The sequence below is a fragment of the Panthera leo genome, chromosome A2 (assembly GCF_018350215.1).
Source record: "Panthera leo isolate Ple1 chromosome A2, P.leo_Ple1_pat1.1, whole genome shotgun sequence".
NCBI lineage: Eukaryota > Metazoa > Chordata > Mammalia > Carnivora > Felidae > Panthera > Panthera leo.
Genome location: NC_056680.1, coordinates 14,952,098 through 14,975,041, shown reverse-complemented (window position 1 = coordinate 14,975,041; position 22,944 = coordinate 14,952,098). Strand labels below are relative to the sequence as shown.

General features: G+C 53.4%; 1 protein-coding gene across 1 annotated transcript; it reads left to right on the top strand.

Annotated features, from left to right (window-relative positions):
- The first annotated feature begins 18,294 nt into the window (after nucleotides 1-18,294).
- On the top strand, nucleotides 18,295-19,836 carry TMEM158 (transmembrane protein 158). The gene has a single exon (XM_042927501.1). It carries the CDS (start codon nucleotides 18,295-18,297, stop codon nucleotides 19,198-19,200), a length of 906 nt encoding a protein of 301 aa, XP_042783435.1. The 3' UTR covers nucleotides 19,201-19,836.
- Nucleotides 19,837-22,944: the final 3,108 nt, after the last annotated feature.

The following is a 22,944-nucleotide window of genomic DNA, read 5'->3' as shown; positions in this document are numbered from 1 at the left end:
GTTTGGTATTATTAATATTATCTCCCATTTTATAGATCCAAAAAGAGGGTCAGAGATACTAAGCAACTTTCCCCAGGCCACCTGTTTGCCCTCCTTCCCCTCCTCACCCCCACCCCCTGTCATCACAACAATATTGGTCAAGAGGGGCCTGGGATGTCTCCGGAGGAGATTAGAGAAGTGACCTCTGCCCTGGGTCTGGGCTTAACTCAACATCTTGTAGCAAATGCATCATGTGTTTCCTACGTGGAGTCAGCCAGGACCTTCTCTACCCAGATCCGTAACCCACGACCAAGATCATAACCCTTGACCAAATTTTAGTCAGGCTCCTGTGAATCCGCTTCCTAACAAGACCTTGACTTTGGACTTCTTGTGTCCATCATTGCATGACCCAATTTTAGCAAGAATGCAATCAAGTCCTTTTAGCCAGACTCCCCCCATCCTCAACTCCTGACCGCCCTTGATCCTTGGGCAAATTCCTGGTCTGATAAGGGGATAGCTGATCGTCCTGACCTGCCTTCAGCAAGGATCATATTAGGCCAGTGTAGCAAGGAATCACCCTACACTTTTAGTATTTTTCCACCCACCGACCCCCTCCAGCTTGCTCCTCGGCTGTAAGTCCCCACTCCTCCTGGTTGTATTCAGAGCAGAGCCCAGTCTCTCTCTCCCCAACTGCCAGAGCCCCTGGCACTGCTCCCTCTGAATAAAGTCTGCCTTACCATCTTCAACAAGTGTCAGAATAATTTTTTCTGTCGCACCCTCCGGGTCAACTCTGAGGGCAGAAAAGGCCAAAATGATCTAAACTGAACCATCAGAACCTCTGGGGTGGGACTCTAGAGTCAAGATTTTTTAAAGCTCTCCAGGGGCGCCTGGGTGGCTTGGTCGGTTGAGCGTCCGACTTCGGCTCAGGTCATGATCTCACGGTCCGTGAGTTCGAGCCCCGCGTCGGGCTCTGTGCTGACAGCTCAGAGCCTGGAGCCTGTTTCAGATCCTGTGTCTCCCTCTCTCTCTGCCCCTCCCCTGTTCATGCTCTGTCTCTCTCTGTCTCAAAAATAAAAATAACGTTAAAAAAATTAAAAAAAAAAAAAAAAAAGAGTACCTAAAGCTCTCCAGGTGGTCCCAATGTGCAGCCGGGGTTGAGAACCTGTAATCTAAGACAAAAGGAAAGGCAAGATGGTCCTGTTTCATCAAAACCTAGTGATTCCTTCCTAATGCTCTGTCTGTAACACGGGCCGTTTTCCAGGACCCTACAGCGTTAAGAAACCTTAGCATGCACAAGGCTCAGGGCCAAGGACAATTAATCCAATTACAAAAGACTTCACTGGAAGATTTCCCTAAATTACAAGCATCCCCGACAGTAAGCCTATCATTTGCTTTACGGGACTCAAGATTATCATCTTCCTTTCAGAAGGTACCCGTGGGATTCCTTTCTATCAGGCACAAGAACAAGGCAAAGCGGATCTACGCTGTTAACAGGTCTGGAGAAGGCTACTCCAGCTGAGCAGTGATGGGAAGGAGGCAGAAGGGCCCTCTTGGGGGACCTGGTCACATTCTATTGTCTTCACCTGCGTGTCTTCACCTTGCATGGGCCTGCTCAGCTCTGAGTATGTTCGCTTTGAATTTATTTTTATTTACTTATTTTTGAGGGGGGAGGGGCAGAGAGAGAGAGAGAGAGGGAGCAAGAGAATCCCAAGCAGGCTCCGAGCTGTCAGCGCAGAGCCCGACGCGGGGCTCGAACTCATAAGCGGTGACATCATGACCTGAGCCGAAGTTGGACGCTTAACTGACTGAGCCAGCCAGGCGCCCCTGGGTATGTTCGCTTTCGTCAAAAGTTTACAAGTTGAACAGGTGTGTGCCTAACGCATTTCAAGCTAGGAAGCAGGCAGGAATGTGAACACGCACACGTACGCGCACACACACAGACACGCACACCCTCCCACATCTGTGCCTCCACTCTAGGCCCACACAAACAGAATATTCTACTCAACCTATCTTTGTTTGCTGCATTCTTCAGGGCCCCAGAACACTGCGATAAAAATAATTCCTTTTAGCATGGTAATTTATTGCCACAATCAGCTTCTCAGCATTGTTTGCAAAATTACCCTTTCAGGAACCACTAGCAACGGGAACTGCCAGAACCCAGCCCTCTCTCCCGCTGACTGGGGTAGCTTGGAGGCCAGGACAGTCTGTCCTGCACAGTCTGGGTTCAGGCTCTTTTCACCTTCTTGCCAAAGGAAATTAAGTGGCCCCCTAACAAGCCTAAAATACTCCCCCTGACTTCGCCCCGGCAAATTTTCCAAGACAGTGATGGCATTTGCTGGGGTGGGGCCTCCTTTAGAAGGCCTGGGGCAGTGGTTGTGGATGTCCAGGGAGGGGGGTTTGGGGTCAGAAGGACCTGGTAATCCGAGTTCCTTGGCTAATAAATGAGCACTGTGGCCCCGGCCAGGTGTCTCTCTCGGCATCTGTGCTTTCTCACCTGCAAACTGGGAATGGAAATAGATCGTGGGATTGGTGGAGACAAAGCAGTTGTCGCATGGGTGTGGCTGGTGTCCCGTTAGTCCTTGTCCCCTCCCATACCCTTCCCCGCGCCTCTACAGTTGCTCCTGGGAGCTCTTCTGTGATGCAATGACTTGCACTCAGATGAAACACTTGCTTCTGGAAAGCCTGACCCGAGACGGCGAGAGGCATCCTGCATCTTGGATATGGTCTCTGGAGTCCCCTACAGCTCCTCACACAGGGCATGTCCGAGACAGAATTGTCTTCCCCCACCGTCTGGGTCCATCACCCAAGCCCCGGACCTGCTAATCATACAGGCTCGCTCTCCTACCCCCACCCTCCACAACGGACTGGTCACAGAATCCTACCACTTTGGACCCCTATATAATGTACCTGATTATTTCCATCTCCTTGTGTCTCCCAACCACGGCTCAGTCTGAGCTCTCGCGCCCGGCCTCTGTGCCCCATCTGGTCTGGCTGCAGTCCACACCCCACACTGCAGTCTGACAGCTTCTTGAAACATCTCTTTTTCTCATTTTTCTCCTGCTTCAACCCTCACTTTTCAGGCTAGACCTCCACCTTCTCAGTGCTGACACCCTTGATGATCCAGCTCCCGAATCTCACCAGCCTCCTCCCTTCGCTCCCCAACCCCACCTCATGCGCGACACCCCCCACCCCCACCCCGTCCGCGTGCCACATCATCCGCCCACTGCCGTGGGTGGCCCGGTGCAATCCCCTGGTTCCCTCAGTATCTCCTATTCATCCATCAAAGCTCCGCTCGGGCATCACTGCTTCCGGGAGGCTTTCTGATGAGGCAGGTAGAGTTGAAGAATCCATCATTCTCCTCTCCGGCTCCTGTGGCCCCTCATCTTGAAGGCACTTCACCGACAAGCCCTACTTGCCGGCTCCAAGCAGATGCAATCCGGGCAGAGTCAACGTGTGTTGTTTGCATATGATTTGCCAAAATTTGCATGTAATTGGCCTATGCCTGCAGAATCTAATCTCTGGCCATTTGAATTTGATGCTGAAGCCAGATCGGGTTGATTCGCAGGAGAATTGTCCCCTCTCTCTCAGATGATCTCTCCACCCTCCCTCCCAGGCCGGCAGCGGTGCCCCTGGCAAGTGGGGCATCAGAGGCCGCTGGGGGGTGAGAAGATGCTAGATGAGAGGCAAAGGGCCAGGAAAAGGATGCATGCCTTGCTTTTATAGCATGGGGAGCAGCGTGTGTATAAAGGATCCCAACCAGGCTGAAGGCAGTGGCGAGCTTTCGATGTCTCTGGCCTCTGCTGAACTGGGTCTGGGAGTCAGCTCCACCCAAGCCTTGAGCCCAAGACGGGACTTTGGAGTGAGAAGAGATCGGGTGACTAAACGAGGTGGGGTGACACCCTACAGGAAGAACAGTAGCACAGAACAGAGACCTGGGTATCCAACAGGAATCGGGGCCACAGGCAGGCAGGAAAATCGAGTGCCCCCAGAACGCCCAGAGACGCGTCAGAGACGTCAGCTTGCCTCAGATAAAAGACCAGGTTTTCCAGGTGACTTTAATAAAATCCAAAATGACAAACTGATGACAGCACATTGAAGGATTTGGGGGGGGCGGGGGGGAGGGTGGCGGGCCCAGGGTGATCTGGGACTTATAGAAGGTCTCCAAGCTGTTGATTCTCATGTAGCTGGTGACACTCTCCTCCCTAGCTCCACCCTTTCATTCATTCATCCCTTCCGGGGCCACCCAGTACCTCCCTTTCCCACTGTGGTTGTAGCCAAAGGTCCAGGAGTCAGGCAGAGAATCTGGGGTGGGCGTGTGGTCGACCAGCACACTTAGGACCACACAGCACGAGCGGTCTTGTGGGCAAACGGACACAATTGCCCCTTAGCCAGTCGCACCCGGATAGCACGATGTCCTAGGTAGCATTTGCTACACTCCAGCTACGAAACCCCCAGAAGCGCTGGCTGCTTCACGCCTGTTTCCCCAGCCTACGAGGTGCCAGACAGACGCTCTCGCGGGACGCCGAAGATGGTCACCACGAGCCCAGACGTTCCCGTGCTTGGCTTACATTTTTCTGTCTGGTGTCTAGGAAATAACGTCTCGCAAACCAGCCCTCTCAAGGAGCTCGTGTTGCTGAAGACCCAAAGGCAACGGTTTGAGGCGGCTGCGCTCGGAAGTAGCTTTGAATATACAAAAAAGAAGAAAAAAAATTCACGGAAAGTACTTTTGACCCCTGAAGTTCCCAAACACCGGGACTTTTAAAGGTAGTGCAACAATTACCTTGAGAGCCGCTTAAAAATATGGAGCCCCCGAGATTCTGGTTCCATGTGTCTTGGGTGAGTTCCAACGTCAGCGTGAGTAGGATTCAGATGGGCAGCCAGAAACGAAGCTCGCTGACTCAGACCATGAAGTCCTGATTCAGACCATGAAGTCCTGCCCTCGAGGCCACTGCGGTACAGATTACAGATCGGTGGGAAGCGGGCAAGGGTCTCTGGTAACAAAGTTCCCGGGGAAGGAAGGGTCCTGTATCCACCCGAACAATCTTCAGGCTTGTCACGTTGCAGGAGCTCGTGTTAAGCTTTCAGTAAACTGGGTGGCTTAGGTGGGTATTCCTAAGAGCCCGCCCGTTTGAGACACATTTGTTCTCTTCCTTCCTTTAGGGTTTGTTTGTTTTTTTTTTTAATGTTTATTTCTCTTTGAGAGAGTGAGAGAGAGATGCAAGTGAGAGAGGGAGAGGGGTAAAGAGAGAGGGGGACGGGGGCGCCTGGGTGGTTCAGTTGGTTAGGTGTCTGACTTCGGCTCAGGTCAAGATCTCATGGTTCGTGAGTTCGAGACAGCTCGGAGCCTGCTTCGGATTCTGTGTCTCCCTCTCTCTCTGCTCCTCCCCTGCTTGCAGTCTGTCTCTCTCTCTTTCTCAAAAATAAATAAACATTAAAAAAAAAAAAACATTTTTTTAAGAAGGAGGGAAGGGACAGAGGATCTGCAGTGGGCTCCGTGCTGACAGCACAGAGCCCAATGTGGGGCTTGAACTCACGAACCCGAGAGATCAAGACCTGAGCCCAAGTCGGGTGCTTAGCCGACTGAGCCACCCAGGTGCCCCTATAGGGTTTTTACCGTAAGGAGAGCTGATCTGTGCACCGTATTCCCAGCCATCTAGGCATTTCATTTTCATTAATTTTAATTAGGAAAATTAACAACGAAGGCTGCATCACAGGCAGGTTTATTTATATTTATTGTATACGAACCTTGCCAAAGCAGGCACCAGGCATTCGAAAGAAGACCTCAGATTTAAGGTCAAATTCCTTAATAAAGTAGGGATGGAGGAAAAAGTCTGTACGTTTTGTGTTTTGTCTAAAAGTTTCAGGCCCCTCCCCCGCTGCCCCCACAGCCTGGTTGTCACCGTGCTCAGATCCGAAGTTACCTAGCCTTGCGGCTGCTCAGCCCAGTTTAATTAACACCTGCCCTTTGGTCCCCAACATCCTTTTAAACTGACTGTTCTCTGCCCAGATAGAATTTTACACCTGTCTTAGCAATTCCGGGAAAGATGCTTTGAAGTGCCTTTTCAAAATCCCCTGTTAATGATCTGGTAATTATTGTGGTGACTTTTCAGTGGGGTGTGGAGTGCTCAGCTAGCTGTGGCCCGGAGAATCCCAAGGCCCCGGGAAGGAAGACGAGCAAGGGAGAGACGGAAACAAATCCTGAGTCTGGGGCTGCCCCAACGTCACAGGGGTGGCCCTATATGGCCAGAGAAGGGGACCAGCCTGAGGTTGGCACAACCAGCCTGTTGGCAGATGAGACCTAAGTCCTGGGACCAGTCTGATTATAGAATGTGGGGCAACCACAGGAATGGCCCCCAAACCCCTTATACCACAGCAGGCAAAGCCAAGTCCCCGGGCTGATTCCAGGAGTCATACTCCCACATTGCCCTCCATGCCCTCCCAGTCAAGGGCCTCCCTTCCTTTCACAATCCACACCCATTTTGTTTTATTTTTCAGTGTGTATTTATTTTTGAGAGAGATAGCATGAGTGGGGCAGAGGATCCAAAGCAGCCTCTACGCTGAGAGCAGAGAGCCCGAAGCGGGGCTCGAACTCACGAACTGTGAGATCATGGCCTGAGTCCAAGTCAGACGCTCAACCGACTGAGCCCCCCAGGCACCCCCACAGCCGTGGTAAGCAGTCAGGGCTGCGTCCAGAGAGGCCGAGCCAGAACTGTTGGTCCTTTGATCCCTGTGCCTTCAGATCCACGACGTGCTGCTGTTGGGGCCGAATGAGGCCCAGCTGGGCAGGGCGCCCCCAACTTCTGGGTATGCCACCCCTCTCCACGCCTGTGCTCCCCGACATCCTGCTTCCACCTGTCAGAGTAAAAGGAGCACCCCAGGGGCCAAGACAGGGTGTTGGGTCTCTCACAGTCTGATCACCCTTCATGACCAAGGAGGCTGCAAAAACCAAGGTGTCCGGGCTGGCCCAAGTACTCGAAACATCTGAGCTGGCCCTCTGTCCCTACTTCAAAAAAGAAAACGAGTCTAATGGAGAAGTGAAATGCCAGCCCTAGGGACCCGTTTGCCCAGGGAATCTCACGGAGCAGAGGACATCTGGTACAGGCCCCTTGTTCTACCAAGGAGACACCATAGCACTCAGGAAGGTGCCTTGATGTGCTCAAGATCAAAGCCTCATCAGTGGATACTAGAGCTGGGACTCGAACCAGGTCCTCTGAAGCTTCTCCCCCAGTCACTACCATAGCCTAAGGTCTTCATATTTGCATGTGTCCCCTCTCCTCACCCCACAGAGAGCAAGGGCCTTGGCAGCGGGAACAGCGAGGTCAGCTGTGCCCTTGGCCGTCTCTGACATGCCCTTGGCACAGTGGTACCCAATTACAGCTGCCAGGGTATTGACTGATCCTTGACCTGGCTTCTGGGGCCCTGGGTCTCCAGCCCCTGCTGGCTCAACCCTGCCCCCAGTGTTGCTCCCAATGCTGCCACCCTTTCTGGTCCAGAAACCATGGGAGTTGCCCTGATCAGTTACTGGAAATCATCTTTGCAAGCCACAGGCCCCCATCTTTAGTTAAGCAAGCCCAGCTGATGGGTGGGCTAGGATCCCCTTCTCTGCTTCGCTGGAGAAACCAGGAAGCAGACGCCCCAGGCATAAACCGTTTTATGTCATGTTTTCTACCTCCAATAAAGATATAATAATATATGACAAGATGGAGGAAACACTGTTCACCAAAATTCCTCTCGGGGAGGATCTTCCACATGTTCAGAAGAAACGGTCTAGTGTTTCTGAGTGTGGTCCCGGACCAGTGACGTCACCATCATCTGGAAATCACCTGAGACCTTGTTAGAGATGTGGATTGTCAGGTTCCCTCTTTCCCGCTGAACAAGAAATGCTAGGATGGGGCCTTCCAGGAGATTCAGGCACAGTCAAGATCTGGGAAGCCATTTGTGGTTGTGTTATGGAAGCTGAGGGACATGATCCAGTGGCAAAAACCGGGGCTCAACCACCTTATTAAGAGGAAGGGTCTGGGAGTGCCAGGGGTGGCTCAGTCAGTTAAGCATCTGACTTCAGCTCAGGTCACGATCTCACCATTTGCGGGTTCTGGGCTGACAGCTCAGAGCCTGGAGCCTGCTTCGCATTCTGTGTCTCCCTCTCTCTCTCTGCCCCTCCCCCACTCACACTCTGTCTCTCAAAAATAAATAATAAACATTTTTTAACAAGAGTCTTTAAAAAAAAAGAGGAAGGGTCTGGTTACCTGTATGGCTCTAGTCAGGGGGGTCCCAGGATGAACTGGGAGGGAGGAGCTGGGAAAGAACTGGATTGTTCTTCAGGACAGAAGGGAAGGGCTTTTGAGGTTCCCTGAGGACATCTAGAGGGGAGGAGAGTGAAGACAGCGAGGCTTGGTGCCTCATGGGAAAAGCCAAGAGTGAGACCCCCATACCAGGGAGTATATCGAGGGACTGTCCATGGACTCACAAGACCTATGCACTGTGATCTCCCCCACAAGCTGCACAAAGTGTTGGTAAAGGCCTTATGAACAACCATAGGGCTCAGGAGTTCCACACACCTTGGACGCCATGAAGAGGTGCTCAGTTCAACATGGCGGTAAAAAGAATTGCCATGGCTGCATACCCTTTCGTAGTGGTCAACATTTCTGCATTTCCATACCCATCCCTTATTTGGGGGCATTTGGTTGGTTTCCAGTTTTCCACTCTCATAAACAACAAAAGCAAACAAATGGGCTGAGCCATGCTTGGCTAGGGTGGACAGGGTTGGGAAAAGAGGCCCAGCTCCAGAGTAGCACTGGGGTCTTCCGTGGAGAGGTTCACAGCCCACATCGCCAAAGTGCAAAGCGCAGAGGAAACCCAGGCACAATCAAGATGGCGGCTGCTACCCAGGGGGCCAGCCTGGGTGGTGAGGACAGAGCACGGCCAGCTCGGGGTGGTCCTGGAGCCGCCCAACTTCAAGCAGGTAGTGGCAGGGGGATTCTGATACCGTGTGAGGGTCTGGCCAGCAGCCCAGGTACCAGGAAGCATGACCCAACGGCGCCCATGGCCTTACTTGGACCATGGGCGCCAAGTTCTTGCCTATTCCCACGGACTTCTTCAGGACTCAAGGCTGGAGCAGGTCCAGACTGGGCTTCTAGCTCACACCCAGGTCTCGCGGGGCCTGACCCAGGTCCTAGGCAGAGCTGGAAGGAGCAAAGCTTAATTGCATCAGAACAGAAGCCTGCCGAGCCTGCCGAAGTTCTTAGCCCCCGCAATCAATCTTCCACCCTGTAAACAGAGTTAGAAGTGTGACTCTAGCAATTATCAAGCCCATCATTTTCCTCTTCTTCTCTAAGTAAATTAGAAAGGCTCTCTGCTCTCACTTTGCAACGGGCCCTCATTTGTAAAGTGCGGCTCTAAAAGCATTGCTGAGGGCTGTCCTTCCAGAAAAAGGTGTCATGCCTGATGCCCAGTAGGCCACAAGGCTTGGCTTCCAGCCCTGGTTTTGCGGCCAATCGGTTTGTGATCTTTGGCCAGGCCAGCACCCCACTCTGGGCCTCGGTTTCCCCATCTATGAAGATTTTGGACCAGGTGGCCTCCAGGATGCCTTCCTGTCCTCGTGGTCACTGGATTACAGCCGTGCTTCATTGCCAGGGACGGTCCACGTAGCCAGAAGTTTAGCTTCTTCTCAGTCTGGACCTGACCCTCCCCCGTCACACACAGTGTGACCCTACAGGTGCAGGCGTACAATTCTCACGGTAGCGTAAGAAGAGAGGAGGAGCCAAAGCAAAATGCTGGCCACACTCACTGCACACTCACCCTGCGCAGGCCCTGATCTGATCATTCTACAACGATGACCACATTTAACCCGCACCAGAGAACAAACATTAGGCCCATTTCACAGGCAAGAAAACTGAGACACAGCAATGTCGAGGAGTGTGTCCAAGCCAGGTCTGCCCGGCTCCAAAAGCCACGTTCACAGCCACAAGGTTCTCAAATAGAAAATCTAGACACCTCAGTAGAAAAAGAACGGATAGGGACGCCTCGGTGGCTCGGTCGGTTAAGTGTTGGACTCTTGGTTTCGGCTCACAGTTCGTGGGATCGAGCCCTGCGTCAGGCTCCACACTGGCAGTGGGGAGCCTGCTTGAGATTCTCTCTCTCTCTCTCTCTCTCTCTCTCTCTCTGCCCCTCCCCCGCTTGCCCTTTCTCTCTCAAAATAAATAAATTTTTTTTTTATTTTTTTTTTCAGCGTTTTTTATTTATTTTTGGGACAGAGAGAGACAGAGCATGAACGGGGGAGGGGCAGAGAGAGAGGGAGACACAGAATCGGAAACAGGCTCCAGGCTCTGAGCCATCAGCCCAGAGCCTGACGCGGGGCTCGAACTCACGAACCGTGAGATCGTGACCTGAGCTGAAGTCGGACGCTCAACCGACTGAGCCACCCAGGCGCCCCTATTTTTATTATTTTTTAAAAAATGTTTGTTTATATTTGAGAGAGAGGGAGAGAGAGAGAGAGAGCCAGTGCTAGCGGGTGAGGGGCAGAGAGAGAGGGAAACACAGAATCGGAAACAGGCTCCAGGCTCTGAGCCATCAGCCCAGAGCCTGACGCGGGGCTCGAACTCACGGACCGCGAGATCGTGACCTGGCTGAAGTCGGACGCTTAACCGACTGCGCCACCCAGGCACCCCAAAATAAATAAATTTTTAAAAACTAAATAAAAAGAATGGATAGAGCAAGAGAAGAAGCCACCTCAACGCAAAGGGAATGTCAGGCAAGACCCCTGCATGACCGAGTGTGCCCAGGCAAGTGACAGATGTCCCCAAGCATGTGTGGGCCAGAAGCTCCGTGGGAAGGGTGCGGTTAGAAGGCATCAAAGTCTGATAAATGTGTTCCAGTGTGCCCGGCTCTCTCAAAATGGGCTCTTGCTTCCCCCAGCTCCTCCCTACTTCTAGAAATGGAATGTCAATTACTCTACTTGAAGGGAGTGTTTGGCGGTGCTTAGAAGCACGACATAAATCTGGATGACACCCGCTGGTGGCCGATGACCCAGCTCAGTCCCCCAGGCTTTCCCTACTGAAACCCCCAGAATTCACGACTATCAGGGCTAAGCGACATCCCAACTTTTTAGAAGATGGATAAGAGAACCGCAAAATGTCACTTGCTGTAAGCGTTGTCTTCTCCCCGCAAAATTATTTTTATTACCAAAAAAATGTTTTCTAGAGACAGAGAGAGCATCAGTTAGGTTCCTGTGACAGATACCGATCCCGGAAGCTGGGTGTTTCACACGGAAACTACTCCGTCGTTGCCCTCAGTGTGGGTTAGTCCGTATCCCTTGTCTTTTCCATCTTTCTCTTAAATACGTCCCTGAGTCATTCATAAATACGCTATTTAAGAATCCATCGATGTCAAGCCCAAAGGCTCCCAGGTAATCTCAGGAGCCCCAGGCTGGGCGTCTGCCCAGCTAAGTGGTTCCTGCCGAAGCCCAGCTTCCCGGCCAGCGCTCGCCGAGCACTTGCTCCTTACCAGGCACCCTGGAGGTAATGGATTTGGAGAACCATAATCCAGGGCTTCGTCATTAGGGATGCACCAGACTGGGGGGACATCCTCCGGCATCTCAGCGTCGGTGGGATATATGAGCCGGGAGTGAATGCAGGGTAGATGCACTTGGAAGGCTGAAGACATGTAGATGGGCCAGCCTTTGCCAGCCGCCCAGCCGCCCTGCACCTGCTTCCCCATCAGTAAAACACAATGATGCCCTCCAACTCCCGAGGTCGCTGGTGACGGCAGAGGCCACGGAGCAGGGCTGTGATGATGAACGAGGGGCGCCTGGGTGGCTCAGTGGGTAGAGCCTGTGAGACTTGATCTTGGGGTCAAGCCCCAAGTTCAAGCCCCACGTTGGGTGCAGAGTTTACTTAAAAAAAAAAAAAAAAAAAGAATGAGACAGTCGAAGTTTGAATCTTGTTCCACCACTGTGTGACTCTGTCCAAGTGACTTAATCCCTTGGAGCCTCAGTTTACCTCATCTGGAAAATGGCCATGGCAATGTCTTCCTCGGGGGACTGTGGTGAGGATGCACTTCAAGCACTTGACACGGTGCCTGGCACTCAACAAGTGTCTGTTAAGGGACAGTTGTCATCTGGTGAAGGTGCCAATGCGAGGCCAAGCCCAGAAGAGGTGCTCACTCAGCAGGCACTTCTTTCCCCTTGGAATCTTTCTACACACGTACCACTTGGGCACTGTTTTCCTCCTCCCGGTGGCTCTTAGACTCTTCATCTTTTTATAACAGCAGAGGCTCCTTCTTTCCTCAAAAAGTCTTTGCTGGAATCTCCCCCAGAAACCCAGAATGATGCTCAGGTCCCTGGATAGAAAAGAGATACCAGCAGTGGCCCTGCCCACCATGCACGGAGGGTGCCCACAAGCAAACAACAAATGCACGAGACAGAGTTAAGTCCAACCAACAGCCTGAAGCGGGCTACGGCAGCCGTGTCCCGGGGCCGCCTATGATTAATTGCCAAATGAATTGTGCGGGCTATAATTGCTGCCGGGGCTATGCGGACATAAATCTCCCTTCTGACCACAGCGATCAGGAAGAATGAATGCACACACTCTGAAGGTCTGGCTCAGGTGCCCAGAAAGATGACGGAGCTGCACGGAAGCAGAGGGCACAGGATGGTCAGGATCTTATCAGCGAACACCAGGGGGTCGGGGGGGGGCTTCCAGGGCTCCCCCAGGGGGCCCGCGACAGAGGCCCGCTCTTCAGCTGCCCCTGTGACCAGTCCTCGAGTTTCCCATCCGAGGAATGGGATTTCTCAGGGAGGCAGGCATGGAAAATATCCCCCCCCCAACACACACCAACAAAGTAGCGAGGCCTTCCCCAGTGACTGATGTGGCTGAGCCGCTGGTTTCTGAGCCTGTCTCTTCTCTGTCCTATTTTTACGACGCTTTTGTGGCTCTTGCTTATTTCTCAGTCTACAGTGTGTGGGAATAATATCTTAATTCCACCCGCATAATAGGGGAGGACTAACGAGTTACTGTACCTGCAACACTCTGAGGTGGTTGGATAAAAGGAATTCCAATAACCCAGAGAGATCTTTTTGTTAAGTCTTACTTCATAGGCGGTACAAGGAAAAATTAGCTAATACCGGGGAGGGGCAGAGGAAACGAAGAGAATGAAATTACCGTGCCGCATTACTAATTATTTTCTTTGAAGTCCTCGGTGATTGTTTTCTACCAATACGGTCCGTGTGGAGAAACTTGCTCTCGGTATTTTATGAACAAAACAGAGGATGGCTGAAAGTCTTCCGTTTGTTTTCTATAAATTACAGGATCTGGGGAGATGGAAGGAGGCTCATTTGCCTTTCTTCCTTACATCGATAGAAGGAAGGTCTGGGCCCATCTGGAATGTTCCTAGTAATTTGGCTTGCACCAGCTCGTGCCCCTCCTTGGTGCAGCTGGGCGGCCAGAGTTCATGAGATCAGTTTAGCCCTCCACACCAGACTCTGCCCGGCCGGGTGGTCCCCCGGTGGGGCCCGGTTCCACAGCCAGCCCTGGGCAGGGCCTGGTGGGCGGCCTCCCGCCCGCAGGCTGGTAGGGAAACACCAGTCTTGTTGCTGGGGAACCGGTGTGGCTCTGTCCCTCTCAACTCCCTAGACCGCCACCCACATCCCACCTGCTGGACGGGCAGCCTTTGGAATTCACTCATTCACCAACTATCACCGAACCTCTTACTGTTCCCCCGAACAAAACAGAGAAAGCCCTGCTTTTTTTTTTGGGGGGGGGGGGTAGACATTCCAATAAAGAGACGTTAAACCGAGAAGAGTATGTCAGCTGGCGGTGAGTACTAGGAAGACGCAGAACAGTGCACAGGAAGTGGTGACGGGGACAGTGGCAATGGTGCTGTTTTACAGGAGCCGTCGAGAAGGGCCTCGCCGAGGAACCTCCATCGCAGCAGAGAGCCGAGGGAAACAGGGAGCCAGCAAAGTCAGTGTCACAAAGAACAGCCGCCCAGGCAGAGGGAAGAGCAGGGGCAAAGATCTTGAGTTTGCACGTCCCAGGAACAGCAAGGAAGCCAGTGCTCCTGGAACAGAGCCGGTGAGGGGCACGGAATGGGGTAGGAGACGGATTGGAGAGCAGGCCGGGAACCACACGGCATAGGAGCAGGTCTCTGCCTATAGCTCAGGCAGCGCTCTTAACCCACCAGCTCACTCCGTCGGCAACGGGGTGTTGCACACCCTATGTCCCTGGCTGGCCCTCGGGGTCCCTGCCAGGCTGAAGGAAAAGAGCAAAACAGTAACAGTTGCAAAAGGGGGTGAGGCTTTAATATAATTCTCTCTCTTTTTTTAAATGTTTATTTATTTGCTTAGAGAGAGAGAGAGAGAGAGAGAGCACGCGCACACAGGGGATGGGCAGAAAGAAGGAGAGAGAGAATCCCAGGCAGGATCCTTGATAACAATGCAGAGTCCAACATGGGGCACAATCCCATGAACCCAGAGATCATGACCTGAGCCGAAATCAAGAGTCAGACACTTAACCCACTGAGCCATTCAGGCACGCCTATAATTCTCTCTTTTTTTTTTTTTTTCAGAAGTAATTGTTGCACGTTTTAGGGAGTATGCAGAACGCAGAAAAGAATAACTATGGGGCACCTGGGTGGCTCATGGCTCAGTCAGTTAAGCATCCGACTTTGGCTCAGGTCATGATCTCGTGGTTATGGGTTCAAGCCCTGCATGGGGCTCTGTGCTGACAGCTCAGGGCCTGGATCCTGCTTTGGATTCTGTGTCTCCCTCTCTCTCTGCCCCTCCCCTACTTGTGCTCTGTCTCTCTTTCTCTCTCTCAAAATAAATAAACACTTGGAGGAGGAGGAGGAGGAGGAGGAGGAGGAGGAGGAGGAGGAGGAGGAGGAGGAGAATTATGCACATACAGAAAAGTAGAGACCAGGTAGCTGGGGTTCTCATTGTTTCCTCTGCTGATTCCCAACCTTTATATAATGCAGCTGTAATGCAATATACTAAATATGTTTATCACATATGATACAATATGTTATATGTTTTCAATGTTTTTAAATATGTAACTCTTTTATTATTCTGTAAAGGCAACAAAACATACAGATGACATTTTCCCTTATTTAATGCCACAAAGTCATATTATTGTTTATATATGTTACATACCCATATTATCACAAATGGTACAAAGTCATATTATCTCATATATAAATACTATATAGCTGATCATGAATTAGGTGTGTAAGCCAAACAATGTATTCCTCTGTTAAGTAAAAAAAAAAAATACACACGGGGTGCCTGGGTGGCTCAGTCAGTTAAGAGTCCGCCTTCAGCCGTGAGTTCGAGCCCCACATCAGGCTCTGTGCTGATGGCTCAGAGCCTGGAGGCTGCTTCAAATTCTGTGTCTCCCTCTCTCTCTGCCCCTCCTCTGCTCACACTCTGTCTCTCTCTCAAGAATAAAAAACATTATATATAATGTATATACATATACATTATATACAATATATATGTGTGTGTGTGTATATATATATATTATATATAATGATCATAGCAGGATGTTGTAACCTTGAACTGAAGGACTGGAGGAAGGAAATCACTGTGTGTATAAGACAGCACTTTGGACTTGGTTTCCAAAATAATTTTCACCCCCTTAGAAAACATAAATATCCAAAGATGGAATCCTCACAGAAATCAAGAACAAATCAATTTGAGCTAATTTCAAATACAAGAAAGAGTGTGGCACGAAATACAAGCCATGAATATAAGCACAGACTATCCACCATATTGTAGGCAGGTTATAACATATTCGCATGTTTATAAAACACGCATCTTACAAAAAGAAACTCAACTGACGATTTTTCTCAAAATAAAAGAGATTTGCACCAGATCCTCTAACTCACGTACAGACTTTGGAACCCAACCTCCACAAGGTGACATGGCACTAATTCTGAGCCTCTGCCTACCCTGTTAGGTCCTCTTCTCATCGCTGGTAACACAGCAGTCAACAGGACAGAAACTAACTTCACTGTTTACCTTTTCTTCCCCAATTCCCACTGTCCAAAAAGAAGGCAGATCAATCTAGAGTTTCAGTCCCTCTGAGGGAGGGTGAGTGTCGGACCTCTGTGGCATGTGCTGGAAACGAGGCCAGGAGGCCGGTGGCCAGAACACGGGGCTACGGTGACATGACTTTGCAGCAAGCTGCTTGCCCTCCCCGCCCCCCCAAGCAGATCTTTGTCTTCTCCCTCTGCTGCCGCCTTCTCTGCTGCACAGACAAAACCAGGGAGCCCCCACCTCTGGCCGAAACCCTAGAGAGCGTCACCCACTATTGTACACAGTGGCCAAGCTTAGAACGCACCCCTTGAAGACTGGGCCTCTTTCGGCCCTCACATCACTTGACGTTCTGGGGCTGTTCCCAGGCCCCCCTTGCTCAGTCCCCCAAAGGCAGTCAAAAGAGTTCCTGACATGCAAGGCTTTTAAAGGAAGAGTAATTTTTAATAGAAGCATGAAAATGCACATCATTCTCTCTGGGAGCATCACTTCCCAGCAGAAAAGTGATGAGGGCTTGAACAAAAGGGGAGTCCTAGTCCCTCGGGGAAATGTATCATTTCTATAGAAACCAAGGACCCTTCCAGACAGCCAGTTCTGGCAGGACTAATAGTAAGGACATCACAGCAGCCACCACTGGACACGGAAGCACTTCTGTGGACAGACAGATGGACGCTGGGTTGGGTGCATTTATCCTAGCATCCCTGCTGGGCAGGTACCACCGACCTCACTGTTCAGATGGGGAAACCAAGGCCACGTCAGAATAATGACTTGCCCAACTGGAAAGAGGCCAGGTAGGTTCAGATATTTTGAGGCTGTTTTTACATCTTTCTCAACCTGCTTTTACTCGTTGTTAGAAATAATGCACAGCTTCCAGAAATGTCATCAGCCATGACGCCTAGCAATATAGTTCGGTTCAGGAAACTCACCTCAGTGAGGCCCACTTTGCTGACTGCTTCCTGCCGGTGGGTCCCTCCACGGCTTCCAGCCTCAGAAATAGCTGGTGCTCAGGGAGCACGATGGCTTTAAACCATAGGTCATTCTCTTAGAGGGCATCAGTGATTTTCCCGCCAAGTGTAAGAGACCAAATTAACTAGGAAAGCGTTCTTAAAATATAACTCTGGTTGTGGCTCCTTATTCTTGACAGGCCTCTCCCAACCTACTGTCTATCCTAAAAGGGATGAACTGTCCCTTGACACGGATTGTACAGACAAATGCTCCTCTGCCGGCCAGGTGGGGGCCCTGCACGGGAGCAGCGGCTTCCTGGGAGTGAAACACCCCTTCGGGACCCCTCCCTCGGAGCCGGAGCCGCAAGGCTGCGAGGCTCACATTGCCGCCAGCCCATCCCCACCCAAAACTCGTATGGAGTTCCTGGCGTTTTCCTCCGGGTTCTGCCTGCCTTGAGAATACCAAGTGGGTCTAACGTGTCCGAGGCGTATTAAAAAAGAAACTCTGCAGATTTGAGATTGATTTTAAGAGACATCGTGGGAAGGCAGAAAGCCTAGTGGCCCGGAGTCCTGTTCCTGGCTTGTGGGGTGGCCTGGGAGGTGAGGGGAGGGGGGGATGAAGAGGAGGGGGGTGGGGCGTCTCTCGGCCTCAGTTTCCCCTTCTGTAAAACAAGAGGGGTCCAGGTGAGCGCTCGCAGGCTCAGCCCTCCGCGTGACCAGGGGATGCGAGGACGCAGTTGTCCCACGGCGCCTCCTCCGCCCGGAGTCGCACGCGTGGGCAAGCTCCCCGCCCCCCCCCCGGCCGGGCTAACCGTCCCCGCCCCCTTCCCCACCCCCCACCCCCGCCCCGCGCGGCTCCCGCAACCCTCCGCTCCGCCCCGGGCCGGGCCGCGCGCAGGCGGCAGGGTCCCAGGCCGACACCCCGCGCGCGTCCCGCCCGGCCTGGCGCGTGGAACCCCGCCCTCCCCCGAGTCTCGCAGCCAGGCGGGCGGAGGGCGGGGCGGGGCGGGGCGGGGCGCGCGGGAGGCGGAGCCGAGCCGGGGAATCCTGCTCCGGGCGAGCGCCGGGCCCTGCAGAGCAGCCCGGCCGTCCGAGGGCCCCCGCGTCGGGGGCGGCGGGGAACCCCAGACGCAGCCCGGGCCGGGGAGGGATCCCCGTGCCGAGCGAGCCGCCGCCGCCGCCGCCTCCTCCTCCGCGCCGCCCCCGCGGGCTGCCGGGTGCCGGGCGCGCCCCCACTCCGCCCGGCCGCCAGCTCCCGCGGTCCCGCCGTCCGCTTGCCGGCCAGTCGTCCGTGCGCCATGCAGCCGCCGCCCGCCCCGCGCGCGTAGGCGCCCGCCGCAGGCCATGCTGCTCCCGCTCGCCGCGCTGCTGGCCGCCGCCTGCCCGCTGCCGCCCGCCCGCGGCGGGGCCGCGGACGCGCCGGGCCTCGGTGGGGCGCCCCCCAACGCCTCCGTCAACGCGTCGTCCGCGGGCGAGCCCGCCGCCCCGCGGCTGCTGGCCTCCGCGGCGCCCGGGCCCCCCGAGCGCCCGGGCCCGGAGGAGGCGGCGGCGGCGGCGCCGTGCAACATCAGCGTGCAGCGGCAGATGCTGAGCTCGCTGCTCGTGCGCTGGGGCCGCCCGCGGGGCTTCCAGTGCGACCTGCTGCTCTTCTCCACCAACGCGCACGGCCGCGCCTTCTTCGCCGCCGCCTTCCACCGCGTCGGGCCGCCGCTGCTCATCGAGCACCTGGGGCTGGCGGCCGGCGGCGCGCAGCAGGACCTGCGCCTGTGCGTGGGCTGCGGCTGGGTGCGCGGCCGCCGCCCCGGCCGCCTCCGGCCCGCCGCCGCCGCCGCCGCCGCCGCCGGGGCGCCCACCGCGCTGCCCGCCTACCCCGCGGCCGAGCCCCCCGGGCCGCTGTGGCTGCAGGGCGAGCCGCTGCACTTCTGCTGCCTGGACTTCAGCCTGGAGGAGCTGCAGGGCGAGCCGGGCTGGCGGCTGAACCGCAAGCCCATCGAGTCCACGCTGGTGGCCTGCTTCATGACCCTGGTCATCGTCGTGTGGAGCGTGGCCGCCCTCATCTGGCCGGTGCCCATCATCGCCGGCTTCCTGCCCAACGGCATGGAGCAGCGCCGGACCACCGCCAGCGCCGCCGCCGCGGCCGCCGCCGCCCCCGCCGCCGTGCCCGCGGGGACCACCGCCGCCGCCGCGGCCGCGGCCGCCGCCGCCGCCGCCGCCGCCGCGGCCGTCACCTCGGGGGCGGCGGCCAAGTGACCCGCTCCTCCCCGCGCCCGCCCTGTGTCCGCGCTCTCGGGTGCCTTTCCCGCCGGGAGGCTCGGCCGGTGTGCTTCGTGCTGTCGTGACCGTTAGTTCTTCTTCCGGGGAGGGGGTCGCCGGAGGGGGCCCAGCGGGGTGGCCCAGCGGGACGCGGGCGGCGCTTCTGGTTCCGAGGGGGCAGCTGCAAGGTGGGAGCCGCGCAGCTCGGAAGACGGAGGAGGGAAATGGGGCCCTTTCCCCTCGGTTGCATCCCCCTGCCCTCCCTCCCCGCACCCACGTGCCCTATATTCATGGCAGAAAATGACCAAATCCTGTGTATTTGTTTTATATATTTAATAACTGTTTTAAATGAAAGTTTTAGTAAAAAAACAAAACAAAACAAAATCAAATTGCTATTGCTGTAGGAAGAGAAGCTCTTTGTATCCAAACATAGTATTTGAAGTTTCTTGTTTTTTTTAATTTATTTAAAGGTGGGGGAGGGGGGAGGCATGGGAAGGATTTCACACCCACATATTGTTACCGCTGAAAATGAACTTTATGAACCTTTTCCAAGTCGATCTATCCAGTGACGTGGCCTGGTGGGCGTTTCTTGTACTTCTGTGGTTTTTTTTGGCTTTTAATACAGACATTTTCCTCCAGAGATGCGTATGTAGCTTTTTTCTTCGTTTGATTTGGGAAGAGGAATCCAAGAATTACAAGATGTTGCCCTGAAATGTGAGGGAGAGACTCTCCAAAGTCAGAGAGGGGCTCCTGCTGCCTGGCTGGCCTGGCTGGGAGAGGCGGGAGATGGAAACTAACCGTGTTACTTACCCTAAGGGCAATTTCACCTTCTACCCCAGCTGCCCGCCAGCACCCACCGCCACCCCACCCCTCAGCCTCATTGACGTTTGTCATGGTGGCACACAGGGTTTTCTGTCATTTGCCTTTTTGTCCCCTGCCTCACCATCTGCGAAACACCCAGTAAAATACCAAAATGGTAAAATCAATCATTCCCCCGAACCAGGTATCTATCCTTCACGGAAATGACTCGCTTTAAAAAGCAAGAAGCAGGGAGATAGCCTTTTCGTATGCGTAAACCTTAGCATATGAGCACATTCCAAAACCTAGTTTGCAAACCTGAGGCTTTATGTTGGCATTAATAAGATTTTTTTTTCCCCTAAGGTAAGCTCGGTGACTGCTGGACAGTGGTTTCAGATCCTTCCCAGTTTTCAGAAGCAGAATAAATGAAAAGTCCTTAAAGTGGCCTGACGCAAAAACCATTTTAAAAGCCTTTAAAAAAAGATTTCAAAAGCTACTTTCTTGCTCTACTTTCTCCCCATTTTTGAGTGAATACCTTGTACTGGTCTAAGAGCTGTAGTTCTCAAAGTGGGGTCTCTGGACCGGCATCATGAGTATCACCTGGGAACTTGTCAGAGATTTAAATCGGGGCTCCATCCAGGACCGACGGAATCAGAAACTCTGGGTGGGGCCCAGCAATCCGTGTTTTAACAAGCACTCCCAAGGGGTCCTGATGTCTTTCGAGTTTGAGAACTGCTGTATGCGAGTGGAGGGGAACCTTGGAAAGATGTAGCCTCCTTTAATCTTGAGATGTATCTATTATATCAAAGAAATGAGCCCCCCCCCCTTTTCCACAGGAATCTGAAGGAGGGGATCCAGGGCTATCTCTTGCCGAGGCCAGCCACGAGAGAAGGGGGTGAGGGTGACGGCCTTCCCCTACTCCAGATCCAGATGTTGAAGTTCAATGTAATGCAAACCCATTAGCCTCACAAGTCACTGCAGATCTTATGCCCCAAAGCCAAGGGGGTATGTGAGTTGCCCTCTTTTTTCAGCCCTGGGGTATCTAACAGGAGAAAACCAGTAACTGCTAACCTTGGTCAATTTTCATATAATCACGGTGTTTGTAATTCTCGAAGTCACATTAAGGATTCCTGGCAACATACACACACACACACACACACACACACACACACACATGCTCTTTCTCTCTCTCCCTGCTTTTTCCCAAGATGGAAACTAAGGGTCAAAGAGGTTCAGCATTTTGCCTTCAATCACAACTACATGATTGTGGAGGCAGACCTGAGACTAAACCTTTAGTTAAGTGTCCAGCCCTTGATTTCGGCTTAGGTCATGATGTCACAATTTCGTGAGTTTGAGCCCTGCATCAGGCTCCGCGATGACAGCACGGAGCCTGCTTGGGACCCTCTGTCTCCCTCCCTCTCTGCCCCTCCTCCACTCACACTGTCTATGTCTCTCTCAAAATAAATAAAAACACGTAAAAGCTATGCATATATGTGTATAATATATGCACACACTCTATATACATACATGCATACATACAGAGGATGGGCCCTAATGAATACTTTCTTAGGGCAGGGCTGGAATATTGATATCTATTGCTGCAACAATAGACCTTCCTAAAGGAAGGTCTGGCAATAGCAATTCTGGCAATTTCCAGAATTGCCCATAGAGCCTGCACGTGCACGTAGACATACGTGTATATTGTGCATGTATAAAACCGATGGACTGCTTGGCTCCTTTTCGTGCTGACTTTGGCGGCTCTCTGAGAGCCAGAGCCCCAAGCAGGAGGCCACACAGTAAGGATGGAGCCTGGGTCCCTCCTGTCCCTTTTTAGTGAGGATTGCCCACTGGGCAAAGTAAGTCAGGCCCTGGCAGGCACAGCGGTGGGGTCTGTGGGGTCTCGCTGGCATAGTCTCAGTAGTGAAACACTTACTTCCACGTATGCGTTTTATTTAAAGGCCAATCAGCGAGTGCGCGTATGTCCACAGTCCCCAGATTCCAGCCCATTCTTCAAGCCTCCGGGGGACAGCTTGGGCTGCTAGTGACATAGCTAAGTCCCCAGAATAAATCATCACTCCCAGTTATTTTTGCTTCTCCTGAGAGAGACTTTACCCGTGAAGAGGACGTGTACCCACCGTCCGAACTCCAGCCACTGCTATGGGCTGCCCTACTGAGTTGTCTCACGTTCATCGTGAGAACCCCCCCTGGCCTGGATCTGAACACCCTTGACTCCCCTAGGGCCTGCCTCAGCTGAAGACAGCCACCCGGCCCAAAGCCACACCCCCTTCCTGGGGCACCACATCCAGGGACCCATCTGATCCGCGTGAACATCCAGCCCTCTAGGGGAAGCTCTGAAGTCCTCCCACCTTCAGAACTCCTGGCGGGATCGGCGGAGGCTTCCGCTGAGAGACTCCACGGAGGCTTGGCCTCTCCCCTCTGGCTGTTCCGGCCTCCTCCCATCCCTTCCCTCCCACAGCTGTCAATCCAAGAGCACTCCCTAACAAACCTCCTGCCCACTGATCTCTAGCTCCCAGCCCGCTTCTCCTGGAACCCAGCCTGTGATGGGCACCGTACCTAACGAGATGTGGAACTGTTCCAGCCACCTGGTCATTAGAAACAAGGAACATCCAGGGCGCCTGGGTGGCTCAGTGGGTTAAGCGTCCAACCTCGGCTCAGGTGACGATCTCGCGGTTCCTTGAGTTCCAGCCGCACGTCAGTCTCTGTGCTGACAGCTCGGAGCCCAGAGCCTGCCTCAGATTCTGTGTCTCCCTCTGTCTCTGCCCCTTGTCTGCTCATGCTCTCTCTCTCTCTCTCTCTCTCTCTCTCTCTCAAAAATTAACATTGAAAAAGAAACAAGGACCATCTGAGGAACAGATCATTACCATTCTATTCCTTTTACACAGATCACACAGCTGTACTTTTTCTCTTCCGTTCGGGTAGTTC